General features: G+C 35.9%; 2 protein-coding genes and 1 pseudogene across 2 annotated transcripts; 2 read left to right on the forward strand and 1 right to left on the reverse strand.

Moving 5' to 3' along the window:
• Positions 1-234: 234 nt before the first annotated feature.
• On the forward strand, positions 235-1059 carry LOC127287535 (uncharacterized). Its single transcript, XM_051314526.1, has one exon. The coding sequence runs from the start codon at positions 235-237 to the stop codon at positions 1057-1059; it is 825 nt and encodes a 274-aa protein (XP_051170483.1).
• Positions 1060-3172: 2113 nt separating this feature from the next.
• On the reverse strand, positions 3173-3979 carry LOC127287537 (piggyBac transposable element-derived protein 4-like). The gene has a single exon (XM_051314527.1). The coding sequence runs from the start codon at positions 3977-3979 to the stop codon at positions 3173-3175; it is 807 nt and encodes a 268-aa protein (XP_051170484.1).
• Positions 3980-13126: 9147 nt separating this feature from the next.
• Positions 13127-15617, forward strand: LOC127287623 (small subunit ribosomal RNA; annotated as a pseudogene).
• The last annotated feature ends 735 nt before the right edge of the window (positions 15618-16352 follow it).

Raw genomic sequence — 16352 nt, forward strand, 5'->3', positions numbered from 1 at the left:
GCCCTGATAGGAAAGCTGCTTGCTGGAGGTGTGGCAGTCCAGACCACCGGAAGACGGAATGCAAAGGCGATGCCAAATGCATTACATGTTCCAAGAGTGGAATGAAGGATCTGAAACACCTTCCAGGAAGCAAGGCTTGTCCAGTTTACTGGAAGTTGCACCAGGACCTAAAGTCCCGAGCTAAGATTTCTCCAGGTTAACCTCAGGAAAGGAAGAGTCGCGCAAGATCTCTTGATGCAGACTGCCAGAGAGAGAGCAGCTGATGTGCTGCTTTTCAGTGAGCAGTATAGGAAGCCGGGATTCTCTGTCTGGTTTGAGGATGCATCAAGAAGATCTGGTATACAGGTGTGTAACCCGGACATTGCCATTGGTGACTTCCTGGAGACAGATAAGGGGTTTGTTTGGGTAGAGGTGGCAGGTGTACGTATATACAGCTGCTACTTCTCCCCAAACGATCCCTTTAAAAAATTCGATGCCGAGGTTCAAGCTCTTGAAGAAAGCATTAGAGCTTTCGGCGGTGATGTCCTCATTGCGGGAGACTTCAATAGTAAGTCGCTGGAATGGGGAGAGAGCCGCCTAGACAGGAGGGGAACCTTGGTAGCGAATATGGTTGCAGCGAACGATCTAGTGGTGATGAACCGGGGTCAACAGTTCACGTTCAGCCGCGGGGTATCAGAGTCAATTATCGATTTGACAATCGCTTCGCCCCGCGTGGCTCGTAGAATAAGAGAGTGGAGCGTTCTGGACGAGACGACCATGAGCGACCACCAGTACATTGAGTTTATAGTCTCCGAGAAAAATCTGGGAGGGAACAATAGACTGCAAGGTGGCAGCAAGAAGCCCTCCTGGAATCTCAGAAGACTAAATATAGAGAGATTGGCGGAGTCTCTAGCCGAGTCCCGGTTTATCCAGGAACTCGGTTGGATGACGAAGCCAAATACTCTGGAAAAAAAGTGCGTGAGGCGAGGCGAGTTATTATCGCGGCTTGCAGGAACTCAATGCCTCGCCGGCAGAAAAGAAAAGCTAAGAAAGCTCTGTACTGGTGGAATGACGAGCTAGCCCGTCTAAGAAGAGAATGCCATGCAGCGAGGAGGAAGTATACCCACTCTAAGGGAGACCTCCTGCTGCAAGAAGAGTGGCATAAAGCCAGGCAGATCTTCAAGCGGGCTATAAGGAGTAGCCAAAGAAAGTGTTGGAAGGACCTGATCGGAGAAGCGGAAAATGACCCATGGGGGTTGGCTTTTAGAGTAGTTTCTAAAAAACTAGTTTCGCGGCAAAAAACCCCCGGTCTGGACAATCCGATTTGGGTCCGAAAAATCATACGTGCTTTGTTCCCCCATGTGGAATCTGGCCCCCGAGAGGACTATACTCACTGTGTAGTACAGAGGGAAGAACTCTTCACACTTGAAGAGCTTAAAAAGGTGGCAAAGACGTTGAAAAATGGCAAAGCGCCAGGAAATGATGGAATACCCAACGAGATTCTTAAAGAAGTTATCGCTGTGTATCCGGAGCTACTTCTCGACGTCTTTAATACATGTCTGGAGTGTGGAAGGTTTTTTAGTGACTGGAAAACACAGAAGTTGGTCCTCCTTAGGAAGGGGGATAAACCTCTAGATAAAGTCTCATTGTTTAGACCAATTTGTTTATTGGATACGATGGGTAAACTTCTAGAGGGAATGATTCTGGAGAGACTACAGAGAATCCTGGTAGGCGAAAGTAGGTCCAACCATATGGAACGTCATGTATGACGGTTTCCTTAGGTTGGACTTACCGGAAGATACGTTTCTAACCGGGTTCGCGGATGACGTGCTTTTAGTATGCTGTGCGGACGAGATAAATCTTTTACAGATAAAACTCGATGATAGTCTGCGACGAATAGGGTTCTGGTTGGACCGACATGCCCTGAAAATGGCTGTCGAGAAAACCGAGGCTCTGCTCGTCACAGACCGGAGAGACTTCCGATTTTCGCGGTTGGAAATTGGAGGATTTGTAGTTTCATGGGGGACGAAACTGAAGTACCTGGGAGTGACGTTGGACAAACGTTTGAGTTTCGGACAACATATTAACATCTCGTCACTCCAAGCCACTGAATGCATGGGAAACCTTTCGAGGATGATGCCCAATATCGGTGGCCCCAGGGAAAAGAAACGTAGACTAGTGGCGACTGTGGTTCAATCAAAGCAGCTTTATGCTGGCCCTGTTTGGGCTTCGGCCCTAAAGTTCCACAGCATCTCTGACAGGCTCCTCGCGGTCCAGAGAGACCCGGCACGGAGAATTGTGTCAGCCTTCAGAACGGTGTCTACTTGCGCTGTTCTGGTACTCGCTGGACTACCGCCAATAGATTTATTGGCGATGGAAAGGAAGGAGATCTTCCATCTTAACAAAGATCTGGCGGGTACTTCAGAGCATAGCGATAGACTCAAAGCGATAATACGCAGAAAGTCCAGAAGTAGACTCGTTCAGAAATGGCAGGAGAGATGGGATGGGGATTCTAAAGGTAGGTGGACCTACCGCCTGATTCCCCTCCTCGCCACATGGTTAGATAGGAAACACGGTGAAGTTGGCTACTACCTTACACAAGCGTTGTCAGGTCATGGTTGTTTCGGACAGTATTTTTATCGATTTAAAATAGAAGCAGAAGCGAGATGTGTGTATTGCAACGGTTCGGGTGTCGACGAAGCAATACACACTGACGACGCGGAGCACACGCTCTTTTTCTGCGGGCACTGGCGTGAACTTAGGTTAGCCATGTTCTCGGCTGTGGGCACTGAAGTCACACCCGAGAACATGGTTTCTATTATGTTGCAGAGCGCGGACTCTTGGAGGAGCGTCGAGTCCTTCATTACAACCGTAATGAGGACGAAGGAGGACGACAGGTGGAGGTTAACACGGAGAAATCCTGCTGCTCGGCTGGGTGTGCGCGCGGGGCGGGGGAGACCTTAACTGGCTCTCTTTCTTCTAGCGCTAGCACTCAGTTAAGGATTTAGGACCGAGAGCAACGGTAAGGAGACTTCCACTGGCGATGTATAAAGCTAACAGCAGTTCCGCCAGTGGAGTTTAAGTCTCAAAAAGGGTGTGGTTTTTAGTGGGTCGACCAGAACAAGAGCGGTCATCCCCAAATAACCTGAGAGTACGGGCTCCAGGTATCTGACTTGGAAGTAGGCCTCCAAGGTTATGCAGATTTTCCACTTCCCTCGTAAAAAAAAATCGTATCAACACCACCCATGTTGTTGTTGTACGATATAACTACATTTGGTTTTTGAATTCTTTCTCCGGTTCTAAAATTTGTTTTGCCTGTGTCAATCAACTCGGGTACGTGGACAGTTGTCAACATTGTCACAAGTTTCTTGTCATGCCACGATACAAAACATAGTTTAGGAGTGTGGAAAACTTTCATTTGTCCCCTTTTAATCTCTTTTGCATTTAATTTGGGTAAATGCTTTGGATTAATTCTGACAGTACCAAAAACATTTGTCTTCTGATTGTGCAATTGTAAAGCTAACATTGGAGAGGTATACCAATTGTCAATAAAAAGGGTTCCACCCTGTTCATTTAAGTCTCCAATAAGTAGCTTTACAACCTCTCCAGAGACACCGATTCTTTTATCAGTATAAGACTTGTCTGCATCCTTACCGGCGTAAATTTTTACGTTATAAGCATATCTGCTTTTCGATTCACACATTTCATACAGTTTAATTCCAAATCGAGATCTCCTATTTCTGTTGAACTGCTTGAATTTTAGACGACCTTTCCAGAGTAATAACGATTCATCAATCGAAATATTTTCCCCGGGTCTATAAACTGCCTGAAAATTTGTAATCAAATGATCTAAAACCGGCCGAATTTTATGCAGAACGTCAGGACTGTCATCATTTAAGCATTCAAAGTGAAGCAAAGAAAGAATAACTCGGAATCTATTATAAGACATACATTCTTTGAAATAAGGAGTTTCTAAAGCAGGTTCTTTTGTCCAGTACATTTCTATTGTAGGTTTTCTTATTATGCCCATCAAAATAACCAAAGCATGGAAAACATACATTTCATCGGTTTCTACTAGAGTGAAATTCAATACTCGAGATTTTTTTTAAATTTTTCCGCTTTTTCAAGATTGTCTTTTTTAGTTTCTGCATAAATGTTTGTTTGTGCAGAAATCATACCCATAAAATCTTCATCACACAATGCTCTAAAAATCTCTGCCGGACTACTTTGAACATTTAACCCAGAGCCTGATTGAAGACCAGAATTATTATCAGAGAAAGGATATATAATAGGATTGAAACATCCAGTGCTTGTCCACTTAAGATCATCTAAAACATTTTTCAATCGTATTTTTAGAGGTAAATCAGATTCATCGCAGGACTCATGATCTGATACATCACATCTGTTTTGAGGCATGTCATTTGTCTCGCTTTCACTACTAACCTCATCAATTAAAAACTCGTTAATTGATTCATCGCTGTCAGAATTACTTTCATCTGATGAATCAGAACTTACATTACAAATTATTTCCTTTTCTTTTATTTCTCAACATTTCTTTTTTTCTAAAAGTGTAAAACTATGTTCTGAGAAAAAAAAAGACTAACTAGATTCGACACGTAAAGATCGGAGTGAATATAACGATTGTCATTCGCGTTCAACCAAAAAGACAGTGACAGTACTGTACAGACAATGCACAATAGCAAGACAAACGGGAATCGAGACTGTAAAAAACAATTGCTAATCGATTACGGAAAACAAAGATGAGACAATTTTTTAAAGTAAAAAGTAGCATAAAATAACACATTCTACACAGAAACAACGCAATGACGAAAACAATTGACAGTCAATCGCCTTCAACGAAAAGGACAGTGACAGTACTGTACAGACAATGACAAACGGGAATCGAGACTGTAAAAAAACAATTGCTAATCGATTTAGTAAAACAAAGATGAGACAATTTTTTAAAGTGAAAAGAAGCATAAAAATAACACATTCGACACAGAAACAACGCAATGACGAAAACAATTGAAAGTCAATCGCCTTCAGCGAAAAAGACAGTCACAGTACTGTACAGACAATGACAAACGTGAATCAAGACAGTAAAAAACAATCCGCCATTTTGAATTTTCAAAATTTTGGAAAACTGGCATCGGATTTGTAATCCGCGACACCGAAAACCCCCGAGTAATAAGTTTCAAGCGAAACCGATCAAATTTTGAAAAAGTCGTCCGCAATATTGGATCCGCCATTTTAAATTTAAAAAATTTTAAAAAACTGACTTCGGATTCTTAATCAGCAACCCCGAAAACCCCCGAGTAACAAGTTTCAAGCGAATCGCATCAAATTTTGAAAAAGTCGTCCACCATATTGGATCCGCCATTTTGAATTTTAAAAAACTGACATCGGATTCGTAATCAGAAACCCCGAAAACCCCCGAGTAACAATTTTGGGACAATTATGTCTGTTTATATAGCCACAAATCTTCTTGCGTGTATACACGTCATCGACAGTTTGAGCCCACTTATGCCATGACGAGTATACACGTCATCGACTGTGAAGTGCTTTGTTTCACATTGAATCAAGCACTGCATGCTTGATTGAGCAAGAACTTTTGAAAACAAATTTTGGGGTGCTGGGGATTGAACCTACGTTCGCCGCGCGCTAGCTAAAGACCCTAACCACTACACTACAGATATCTGGCAGAAAAAGAAAATCTTCCACAGGCTCTACAACTTGCTGATAGACAAGTAATCCTACTTATCGACCTAAAAGGGCGGGCTCATTTGAAAATTTTTTTCACGGAGATATTTGAATATTCTGAATATTCACATTGCAGGTGAATATAAAAATTAAAAGTGTATCGAAATAATGCTGTGAAACCATGACTGAAGGTCATGTGAAAAGGTTATAATAAAATTAATTATTTTTTTAAATATTATCTATTAATTAAAAATTCACAAATTTGCGAAAATTAATTTTTAAATCTTTTATTTATTAATAAACAATTATATAAGTATTGTTAAATTCTTATATGTGAGAACCTATGTAAGAACTCATACAAGATCTCGGATAATATCCCATGTGTGTTCCTATTTATCGTGTTGTTCATATAGGAACCTACACAGGAAACCTCATGGGATCCTGTGTTATTGCTTTTACAGAGACATAAGATCGTGCGCTTGATCTCACGCAAGTTCATCCCAGGAACCTTTTCATACAGGATCTTATGTGTGAACCTGTATGGGAACCCACATAAGAACTCACAAGAGATCCTGGATGGGATCCCATATGTGTTCTCACATAGGAATTTTCAACAGGGTAAGGGGTACAGTGACCGACACCCTGGGCATACTTTCAACTTTAAATGACATTTTATCGTAATTTATTAAAGATTTAGTTATAAAATAAATTTTAAATAAAAGATTTGGGTTAAAATTTATAGTACACAAGTTTAAAATTAAAAAACACCTTGATATGAGTTTATAATATTAATTTAAAAATGTATGGTATGAAAACAGTGAACGACACCCTTTAATAAAATAAAAAATATTTAAACTTCTATTTAAGTAACATGATATTTATTAGTATTATCATAAATTTTATTATTCAGACTTAATGTACAAAAAAAGTTGCTTTTAAAATATAATTATTTAACAATTTTTTCATATTTATAAAATTTGTAATCAATAAATCAAATTTTTTGAGGTTAGTTTTCTAGAAAGTATTAAATATTGAGGAAAATATAAACATATAAAATTTTGTATAAACTGTATAAGTTTTTAAATATTGTATATTAATTAATTTACTAGTGATATTTAATTAAATATTATTATTTTTATAGTTATTATCGTTTTTAATAGCAGGTGTCGTTCACTGTCTGGGTGTCGGTCACTGTACCTTTTACCCTACCTACTTTAAATAAAAAATTTTAAATACATACAAAAAAATTATATTAATTAGAAATAGGATAAGTAAATTAAACAATTAATATAAACACATTTATTACAAAATTTAGGTAAACACAAAAACATAGTATAATTCTGTTTGACAGAAATAAATGTTTCACATATAAAAGAAGAGGTTTTAAACTATTAAAAACCATTTCATTTTATTTTTTTCGATGAAATAATGGCCGACGAAAATTATCCATACTTGAAACTGGTGGACATGATATCTCATGTTCAGGACATCAGTAAAATAAAATTCGACCAGATTATTAAAAAGTAAGCTTGTCTCTATTGTTATTGATTAGAATTTTGTACGTATGATGAAATTAAAAAAAATGGCTGACTTTTTTCATTTTTGACATTTTTTAAAAATATGTATTTAGTGCTTAAAAAAAGTAGACAATTATTTCTTAAAATTTCGTTTACTTTTTTAACTATAAATATTTTTAAAAAATGTCAAAAATGAAAAGTCAGACATTTTTTTTTATTTTTATCCTATGTACAAAATTTTAGCTCATATCAATAAAGACAAGCTTATTTTTTAATAATCTGGTCGAATTTTATTTTTCTGGTGACCTGAACTTGAGATATCATTTATTTCTGTCAAACAGAATTATATTATACGTTTTTGTGTTTACTTAAATTTTGTGATAAATGTGTTTATATCAATTGTTTAATTTACTTATCCTATTTCTAATTAATATAATTTTTTTGTATGTATTTAAAAATTTTTTATTTAAAGTAGGTATTTACAAAAATTAGATTTTAAAAAATATTTTAATTCAATTTTTTTTTAAATATTTGAATTTTCAAAAATAATTAATTATTAATTAATTTTAGTAAAATTTAAAAAAAACGAATTTTTAAAGAATTGTAATTCAACATTTTGAAAATAATTAAATTTTACAAATTTTCACAAATAAATATATTACAAGCATTTTTTTCTGTCTATTTAGTCAATTTTATTTCGAATAGAAATAATAATTTTTAAAAAATTTTATTTCAACTTTAAAAACCATTTTGTAAAGGCCACAATCTTTTACAAAAAATAAAATATTTAAATATTAATTTTTCATTAATTAATACATTTTTAATTATAACAAATAATTTTTTAATAATAATTTTGATTTAAATGTTTAAAAAATAGAATTTTTGTGTTCACTTTCATTTCTTATTTTAATATATTAAAATTATTTTCTTAATTATTTTTAAACGCTTTTTCTTGTCTTTAACAATACTAATATAATTGTTTATTAATAAATAAAAAATTTAAAAATTAATTTTCGCAAATTTGTGAATTTTTAATTAATAGATAATATTTAAAAATATAATTAATTTTATTATAACCTTTTCACATGACCTTCAGTCATGGTTTCACAGCATTATTTCGATACACTTTTAATTTTTATATTCTCCTGCAATGTAAATATTCAGAATATTCAAATGCCAACTCTTGAATATGCATATTACACAGGCACACAAAAAAAAAAGTTGTCTGTTTCTTGAACTAGACATATATTTCCTATAGTATTTTGGCCCGCTGAAACCGAATCTGTGCTCAGAATTGCTCCATCACCCTCAGTTTTTTTTTAAATCGACCAAAACCACCCTTAAATGGACAAATTCACACTTCGGAGATAAAAAATAAATCAACTTATTTTTTTACAAAATCGAATTTTACATATACGAAACTTTGCTCCACTAACTCAAAAACAAAGCCAGCATTGATCCAGCACCCCCTGAATTTTTTTAATTGAAAAAACTACCCCTAATCTGCAGAATCAAATTCAGGAGGTAAAACAATAAAATAACTGATTGACAAATTTTATAACCAGGTATTTTTACTCCAGAAGGCAGAAACAAAGACAGAAATGCTCCCTCCCCTCTAAATTTTTTTTAAATCGAAATAACCACCCTTAAATAGAAAAATTCAAGTTTCATAAGTTAAAAATATTAAATTACCGGTTTTTTGGAAAACAGAATCTTACATGTATGTAGTTTTGCTCTTCTAACTCAAAAAAATAAAGCCAGCATTGATCCATCACCCTGTGATTTTTTTTAATCAAAAAAACTACCCTTAACCTGAAGAATCAAACTTAGGAGATAACACAATATAATTATATTAAATTACCTTCTAAGTTTGATTCTTTGGTAGTTTTTTCGATTTAAAAAAATTTTAGAGGGTGCGGGAGCATTTCTGGCTTTGTTTCCGCATTGTAAAAATACCTGGTTATAAACTTTTTTAATCAGTTATTTTATTGTTTTACCTCCTAAATTTGATTCTTCAAATTAAAGGTAGTTTTTTTGATTAAAAAAATTCAGGGGGTGCTGGATCAATGCTGGCTTTGTTTTTGAGTTAGTGGAGCAAAACTACAAACATGTAAGGTTCTGTTTTTAAAGAAACCGGTAATTTAATATTTTTTACTTATTAAATTTAAATTTTTCTATTTAAGAGTGGTTTTTTCGATTTAAAAAAATTTAGAGGGTGAGGGAGCATTTCTGGCTTTGTTTCTGCATTGCTGGAGTAAAAATATCTGGTTATAAAATTTGTCAATCAGTTATTTTATTGTTTTACATCCTGAATTTGATTCTTCAGATTAGGGGTAGTTTTTTCAATTAAAAAAATTAAGGGGTGCTGGATCAATGCTGGCTTTATTTTTTTGAGTTAGTAGAGCAAAACTACATACATGTAAGGTTCTGTTTTGAAAAAAAGCCGATAATTTAATATTTTTTTACTTCCTAAATTTGAATTTTTCTATTTAAGAGTGGTTTTTTCGATTTAAAAAAATTTAGAGGGTGAGGGAGCATTTCTGGCTTTGTTTCTGCATTGCTGGAATAAAAATATCTGGTTATAAAATTTGTCAATCAGTTATTTTATTGTTTTACATCCTGAATTTGATTCTTCAGATTAGGGGTAGTTTTTTCGATTTAAAAAAATTCAGAGGGTGGTGGATCAATGCTGGCTTTATTTTTTTGAGTTAGTAGAGCAAAACTAAATACATGTAAGGTTCTGTTTTGAAAAAAAGCCGGTAATTTAATATTTTTTTACTTCCTAAATTTGAATTTTTCTATTTAAGGGTGGTTTTTGATTAAAAAAAAATTTAGTGGGTAAGGGAGCATTTCTGGCTTTGTTTCTGCATTGCTGGAGTAAAAATATCTGGTTATAAAATTTGTCAATCAGTTATTTTATTGTTTTATCTTCTGAATTTGATTCTGCAGATTAGGGGTAGTTTTTTCAATTAAAAAAATTAAGGGGTGCTGGATCAATGCTGGCTTTATTTTTTTGAGTTAGTAGAGCAAAACTACATACATGTAAGGTTCTGTTTTGAAAAAAAGCCGATAATTTAATATTTTTTTACTTCCTAAATTTGAATTTTTCTATTTAAGGGTGGTTTTTGAATAAAAAAAAAATTTAGTGGGTAAGGGAGCATTTCTGGCTTTGTTTCTGCATTGCTGGAGTAAAAATATCTGGTTATAAAATTTGTCAATCAGTTATTTTATTGTTTTATCTCCTTAATTTGATTCTGCAGATTAGGGGTAGTTTTTTCAATTGAAAAAATTCAGGGGGTGCTGGATCAATGCTGGCTTTGTTTTAGAGTTAGTGGAGTAAAGTTTCTTAGATGTAAAATTCGATTTTTTAAAAAAATAAGTTGATTTATTTTTTATCTCCGAAGTGTGAATTTGTCCATTTAAGGGTGGTTTTGGTCGATTTAAAAAAAAACTGAGGGTGATGGAGCAATTCTGAGCACAGATTCGGTTTCAGCGGGCCAAAATACTATAGGAAATATATGTCTAGTTCAAGAAACAGACAACTTTTTTTTTGTGTGCCTGTGTTATAGGAAAGCAATGCGCTTCAAATACTTTAAAACTCACTTATTAGTATTAAATGATAAATGCCAACTCAGTAATATTTTATATATAAGCAATTTGCACCAAATACTTTAAAATTCACTTATTACTACTAAATGATGAATGCCAACTCTGCAATATACATATTATAGGAAAGCAATGCGCATCAAATACTTTAAAACTTACTTATTGTATTAAATGATATATGCCAACTCTAAAACGTGAAGAAATTCAAACAAGCGCTGGTAAACGGCGGGAGTAACTATGTGGGTGATGGCATAAGTACAGGGACAGGCAAAGTTCCAATATTGGCCTTTGCAGACGATCTTGCTGTCCTCGCGAGAGACAAAAATCAAGCCATCAAACTACTAAAACTAATTAAATTAAAATTAGCCGAGGTGGGGATGAGTATCTCTATTAAGAAGTGCTTCTGCTTTCAAATTAACAGCTATAAGGATACGTGGACGGTTGTTGATCCCCAAATTATATTTGATGGATCCGCAATCGCTTACGTAGAACCTTCTAAATTCATGCGATACCTGGGCAGCAGAATCGGCCCCTGGAGAGGTATCGCTAAGAATGACTGTAGGGATGAACTTGCTATGGCTCTTAATAGAACCGCAGGTTTATCGCTCAAGCCAATGAAGAAGATACTTCTCATTACTAGATATGTCATACCCCACTTCCTGTACAGCCTGATCATTGGAAATACTACCCTGACAATGTTGGAGGATTTGGACCGCCTTGTAAAAATGAAAGTGAAAAACATCCTTCACTTACAGGCCACAACAACAGATGGTTTGCTCTATTCTAGGAAAAGAGATGGAGGCATCGGATTACCTAGAATAAAGAACATTGTAACGATTGCAAAATTAAAGAACTGGCATAAAATGTCGCAATCGCAAGATATAATAGCAAGATGGGTGGCAAATTCGGAAAAAAACATCAAAATAATCAGGATGTTTGCTCAAAGTGTGGGTATCGATATTACTTTTCATAATAAGATGCTAAATAGAATAAAAATAAAACTTAAAACCGCGGAGGTCCAACGCTGGGCCTTGGTTTGTGGACGACCCCGTCTGCAATTGCTGGCTATATAATTACGCTAAAGAAATGTGGTTTGACAGTAGCAAATTGCAAAACTATTTCATTAATAGCCATTAGAACATCAATGGAAATGTTCCATAATTTCTTAGACGGCTAGATAATCGAATGCTACAGGATGTCATATGACACAAATCACATAATTTCAGACTATCTTCCTCCTTTATTCCTTTCCCTTCCTTCATTTTATCCCTTGACCTAATAATTAATTACTTCCTTATTTATTACTTTCCTTATTTATTCACTTGTTTTTTTTTTTTTATTTTTTTTACTTATTACTACTAAATGATGAATGCCAACTCTGCAATATACATATTAAAGGAAACCAATGCGCACCAAATACTTTAAAACTTATTATTTGTACTAAATGATGATATTTGCCAACTCTGTAATATTTTTATGTAAAAGCAATACGCATCAAATGCTCTATAATGAAGTTACAAATAAGCAATGCGCACCAAATACTTTATATTTATCATTAGTTCTAAAAGACAAATAACAACTTTAAAATATAGTATGTAAAAGCAATGCGCACCAATTAGTATTGAAAAATATATTAATAATTTTTTTAAAAAATTGAAAAAAAAATTCCATTTTTTTTCGACCTTTATTGAAATACTATATATTTAGAAGATTCCTTATATATGAATCAATGTATTTGACCATTAATCGCGATACACTTTTTTTGATGGTTCGGATCCTTGTAAGCACAGCATTGTCACGAGTCGGTGTCTAAGACCGAATGGCTCATATGTGACGAGCGCCTTGGGCGTCTAAGTATATATTTTTTCATTTTGAAATTTTTATATTACTTTAACAACAGAGCATCGACTCACTCGATTCCGAGCGATAGTCAAAAATAATAAACGATATAATGTCTAATGACATTAACAAGACGACTTTTTCAAAGTCTATCGTTGGGTATATATAACCTTATATATATCATATATGAGAGTACGATTTTGAAAGTACCTTGTCGGATTTGTGTCAGTTATGAGGGCGATACAATCTGAAAATATATTGAACGAAATGCCCTTATAAAATAAAAACAAAAAATTTATAAGGAGAGCAGTTTTATATTGATGTGTGTGCTTCTTACCGCTAGACAAAATTGTTTCTACGGTGTTAAAAGACCCTCCTCATTATATACTCTCTCGCTCATGTGACAAAAAATAATAAATTTAAAAGCTTGAGTGTCTAAGAGAGTATATAAATTTTATATACTTTTAAAGATATATATTCAAAGCTCCCTGGTTGATCCTGCCAGTAGTCATATGCTTGTCTCAAAGATTAAGCCATGCATGTCTAAGTGCATGCCAAATTAAGGTGAAACCGCGAATGGCTCATTAAATCAGTTATGGTTCCTTAGATCGTACCCACATTTACTTGGATAACTGTGGTAATTCTAGAGCTAATACATGCAAACCAGAGTTCCGACCAGAGATGGAAGGAACGCTTTTATTAGATCAAAACCAATCGGTGACGGGCTTTGCTCGTCCACCGTTTACTTTGGTGACTCTGAATAACTTTGTGCTGATCGCACGGTCTTCGCGCCGGCGACGCATCTTTCAAATGTCTGCCTTATCAACTGTCGATGGTAGGTTCTGCGCCTACCATGGTAGTAACGGGTAACGGGGAATCAGGGTTCGATTCCGGAGAGGGAGCCTGAGAAACGGCTACCACATCCAAGGAAGGCAGCAGGCGCGCAAATTACTTACTCCCGGCACGGGGAGGTAGTGACGAAAAAAAATAACGATACGGGACTCATCCGAGGCCCCGTAATCGGAATGAGTACACTTTAAATCCTTTAACGAGGATCAATTGGAGGGCAAGTCTGGTGCCAGCAGCCGCGGTAATTCCAGCTCCAATAGCGTATATTAAAGTTGTTGCGGTTAAAAAGCTTGTAGTTGAATCTGTGTCGCACGCTGTCGATTCGCCGCTCGCGGTGTTTAAGTGACATGCTCGTGAGACGTCCTACCGGTGGGCTTAGCTCCTTCGGGAGCGGTCCAACTAATATCCTATCGCGGTGCTCTTCATTGAGTGTCGAGGTGGGCCGGTACGTTTACTTTGAACAAATTAGAGTGCTTAAAGCAGGCTATCATTTGCCTGAATATTCTGTGCATGGAATATTAAGACCAGAATGAAGAGCAGTTGGATACGACCTAGTCGTTATACAGCGCAATTCATCACTGGGCATGGTAACTTTAAGACTTTCAAGAGTAGATTCAAAATAATAAGCGAAGATGAACATAATTGTAATTGTGGTGAGCCGGACTCACCAGAACATGTATTAAAACATTGCAATAGATACGAAAATATGAGACTGGAACTCATAAACAAAATTGGAAACCAAAATTTTACTGAGCAAGACTTAGTAAGTAAAAGTATTTATTTTAAAGCATTTGAAAAATTTGCTGAAGAATGTTTAAAAACAAAGGAAGCTCTGGAAGCCTTAGAAGAAAATTTATAATGTATATATATTTATTTATTTATTTATTTATCTATAGCTAATAACGCAGGGAAAGATATATGAAAAAATTGAAATGCTCGAGAAAACTTAAAGTATAAAGTCCAAATTCCACTGGTATATTAAGTTGAGGAACAGTGGGGAAATGTATACTACGCTGAGTGTAGTATACATAAAGCATGTTTTTTTTTTTTTTTCCTTTTTCTTTTTCTGTGCATGGAATAATGGAATAGGACCTCGGTTCTATTTTGTTGGTTTTAAGAAACCCGAGGTAATGATTAATAGGGACAGGTGGAGGCATTCGTATTGCGACGTTAGAGGTGAAATTCTTGGATCGTCGCAAGACGGACAGAAGCGAAAGCATTTGCCAAAAATGTTTTCATTAATCAAGAACGAAAGTTAGAGGTTCGAAGGCGATCAGATACCGCCCTAGTTCTAACCATAAACGATGCCAGCTAGCGATCCGCCGAAGTTCCTCCGATGACTCGGCGGGCAGCTTCCGGGAAACCAAAGCTTTTGGGTTCCGGGGGAAGTATGGTTGCAAAGCTGAAACTTAAAGGAATTGACGGAAGGGCACCACCAGGAGTGGAGCCTGCGGCTTAATTTGACTCAACACGGGAAACCTCACCAGGTCCGGACACCGGAAGGATTGACAGATTGAGAGCTCTTTCTTGATTCGGTGGGTGGTGGTGCATGGCCGTTCTTAGTTGGTGGAGCGATTTGTCTGGTTAATTCCGATAACGAACGAGACAGATAGGCTAGATAACTCTAGCCTGCTAAATAGGCGTACCTTATGGTATCTTGAAGGCCCCCGGCTTCGGTCGGTGGGTTTTTACTGCCAACGTACAAATAAATCTTCTTAGAGGGACAGGCGGCTTCTAGCAGTACGAGATTGAGCAATAACAGGTCTGTGATGCCCTTAGATGTTCTGGGCCGCACGCGCGCTACACTGAAGGAATCAGCGTGTCTTCCCTGGCCGAAAGCCCGGGTAACCCGCTGAACCTCCTTCGTGCTAGGGATTGCAATTATTCCCCATGAACGAGGAATTCCCAGTAAGCGCGAGTCATAAGCTCGCGTTGATTACGTCCCTGCCCTTTGTACACACCGCTCGTCGCTACTACCGATTGAATGATTTAGTGAGGTCTTCGGACTGGTGCGCGGCAGTGTTTCGGCATTGCCGATGTTGCCGGGAAGATGACCAAACTTGATCATTTAGAGGAAGTAAAAGTCGTGACAAGGTTTCCGTAGGTGAACCTGCGGAAGGATCATTAACGTATTACAGTTAAAATGTATGCTCCTCAAAGCATCGTCTGTTTTACAATAAAATAAAAAAAATTGAAAACACAAAATATTTTGTTTTGTTGTTTTCAAAAAATAATAAATTTTTGAACGAGCCGTCAGTATAAACGCTTGTTTCGTTTACTGTTCTGGCCAATAAAGTGTCTGCCGTGGTAACCTTGTAAAGGACCATCAATAATACTTTTATGTATAAATGCTAGTGTGACGCGCGTTTGTTTTAATATTTATTTATTAATCAAACGTTAGCGTATCGGCTGGCCGGTACAAATTGATACAGTTATCAATTTGTACCAAAACCGCTTTGAAGCAAGTTTAATAAAAATAATTTTTTTTATTATCTTGTCCTATCAAAACCGGACTATCGAATTTTGAAACAAAATATTAAAAATATAAAATGATTACCCTGAACGGTGGATCACTTGGCTCGTGGATCGATGAAGAACGCAGTAGATTGTTGCATAATCATTATGTAATTTTAAAGTTTTTACATAAAGTTTTATATCATTGGAATTGTTAAAATCTAAAAATTACAAATATAACATTTAAAAAAATGTTTTTTTAATATAGAAGAAGATTTTTTTTACAAATTTAATGACTTTCTTAACATAAAAGAGTTAATATGGTGGGTCGGAGTGGTCTTGGTACCTCTTTTGGAACCCTTTTTACAAAAAAATAAAATGTAGTGAGAAATAGTCACTTTTCAGAAA

Source organism: Leptopilina boulardi, unplaced genomic scaffold, assembly GCF_019393585.1.
Source record: "Leptopilina boulardi isolate dan_hultmark-lab unplaced genomic scaffold, ZJU_Lbou_2.1 LbouV2_371, whole genome shotgun sequence".
Lineage (NCBI taxonomy): Eukaryota > Metazoa > Arthropoda > Insecta > Hymenoptera > Figitidae > Leptopilina > Leptopilina boulardi.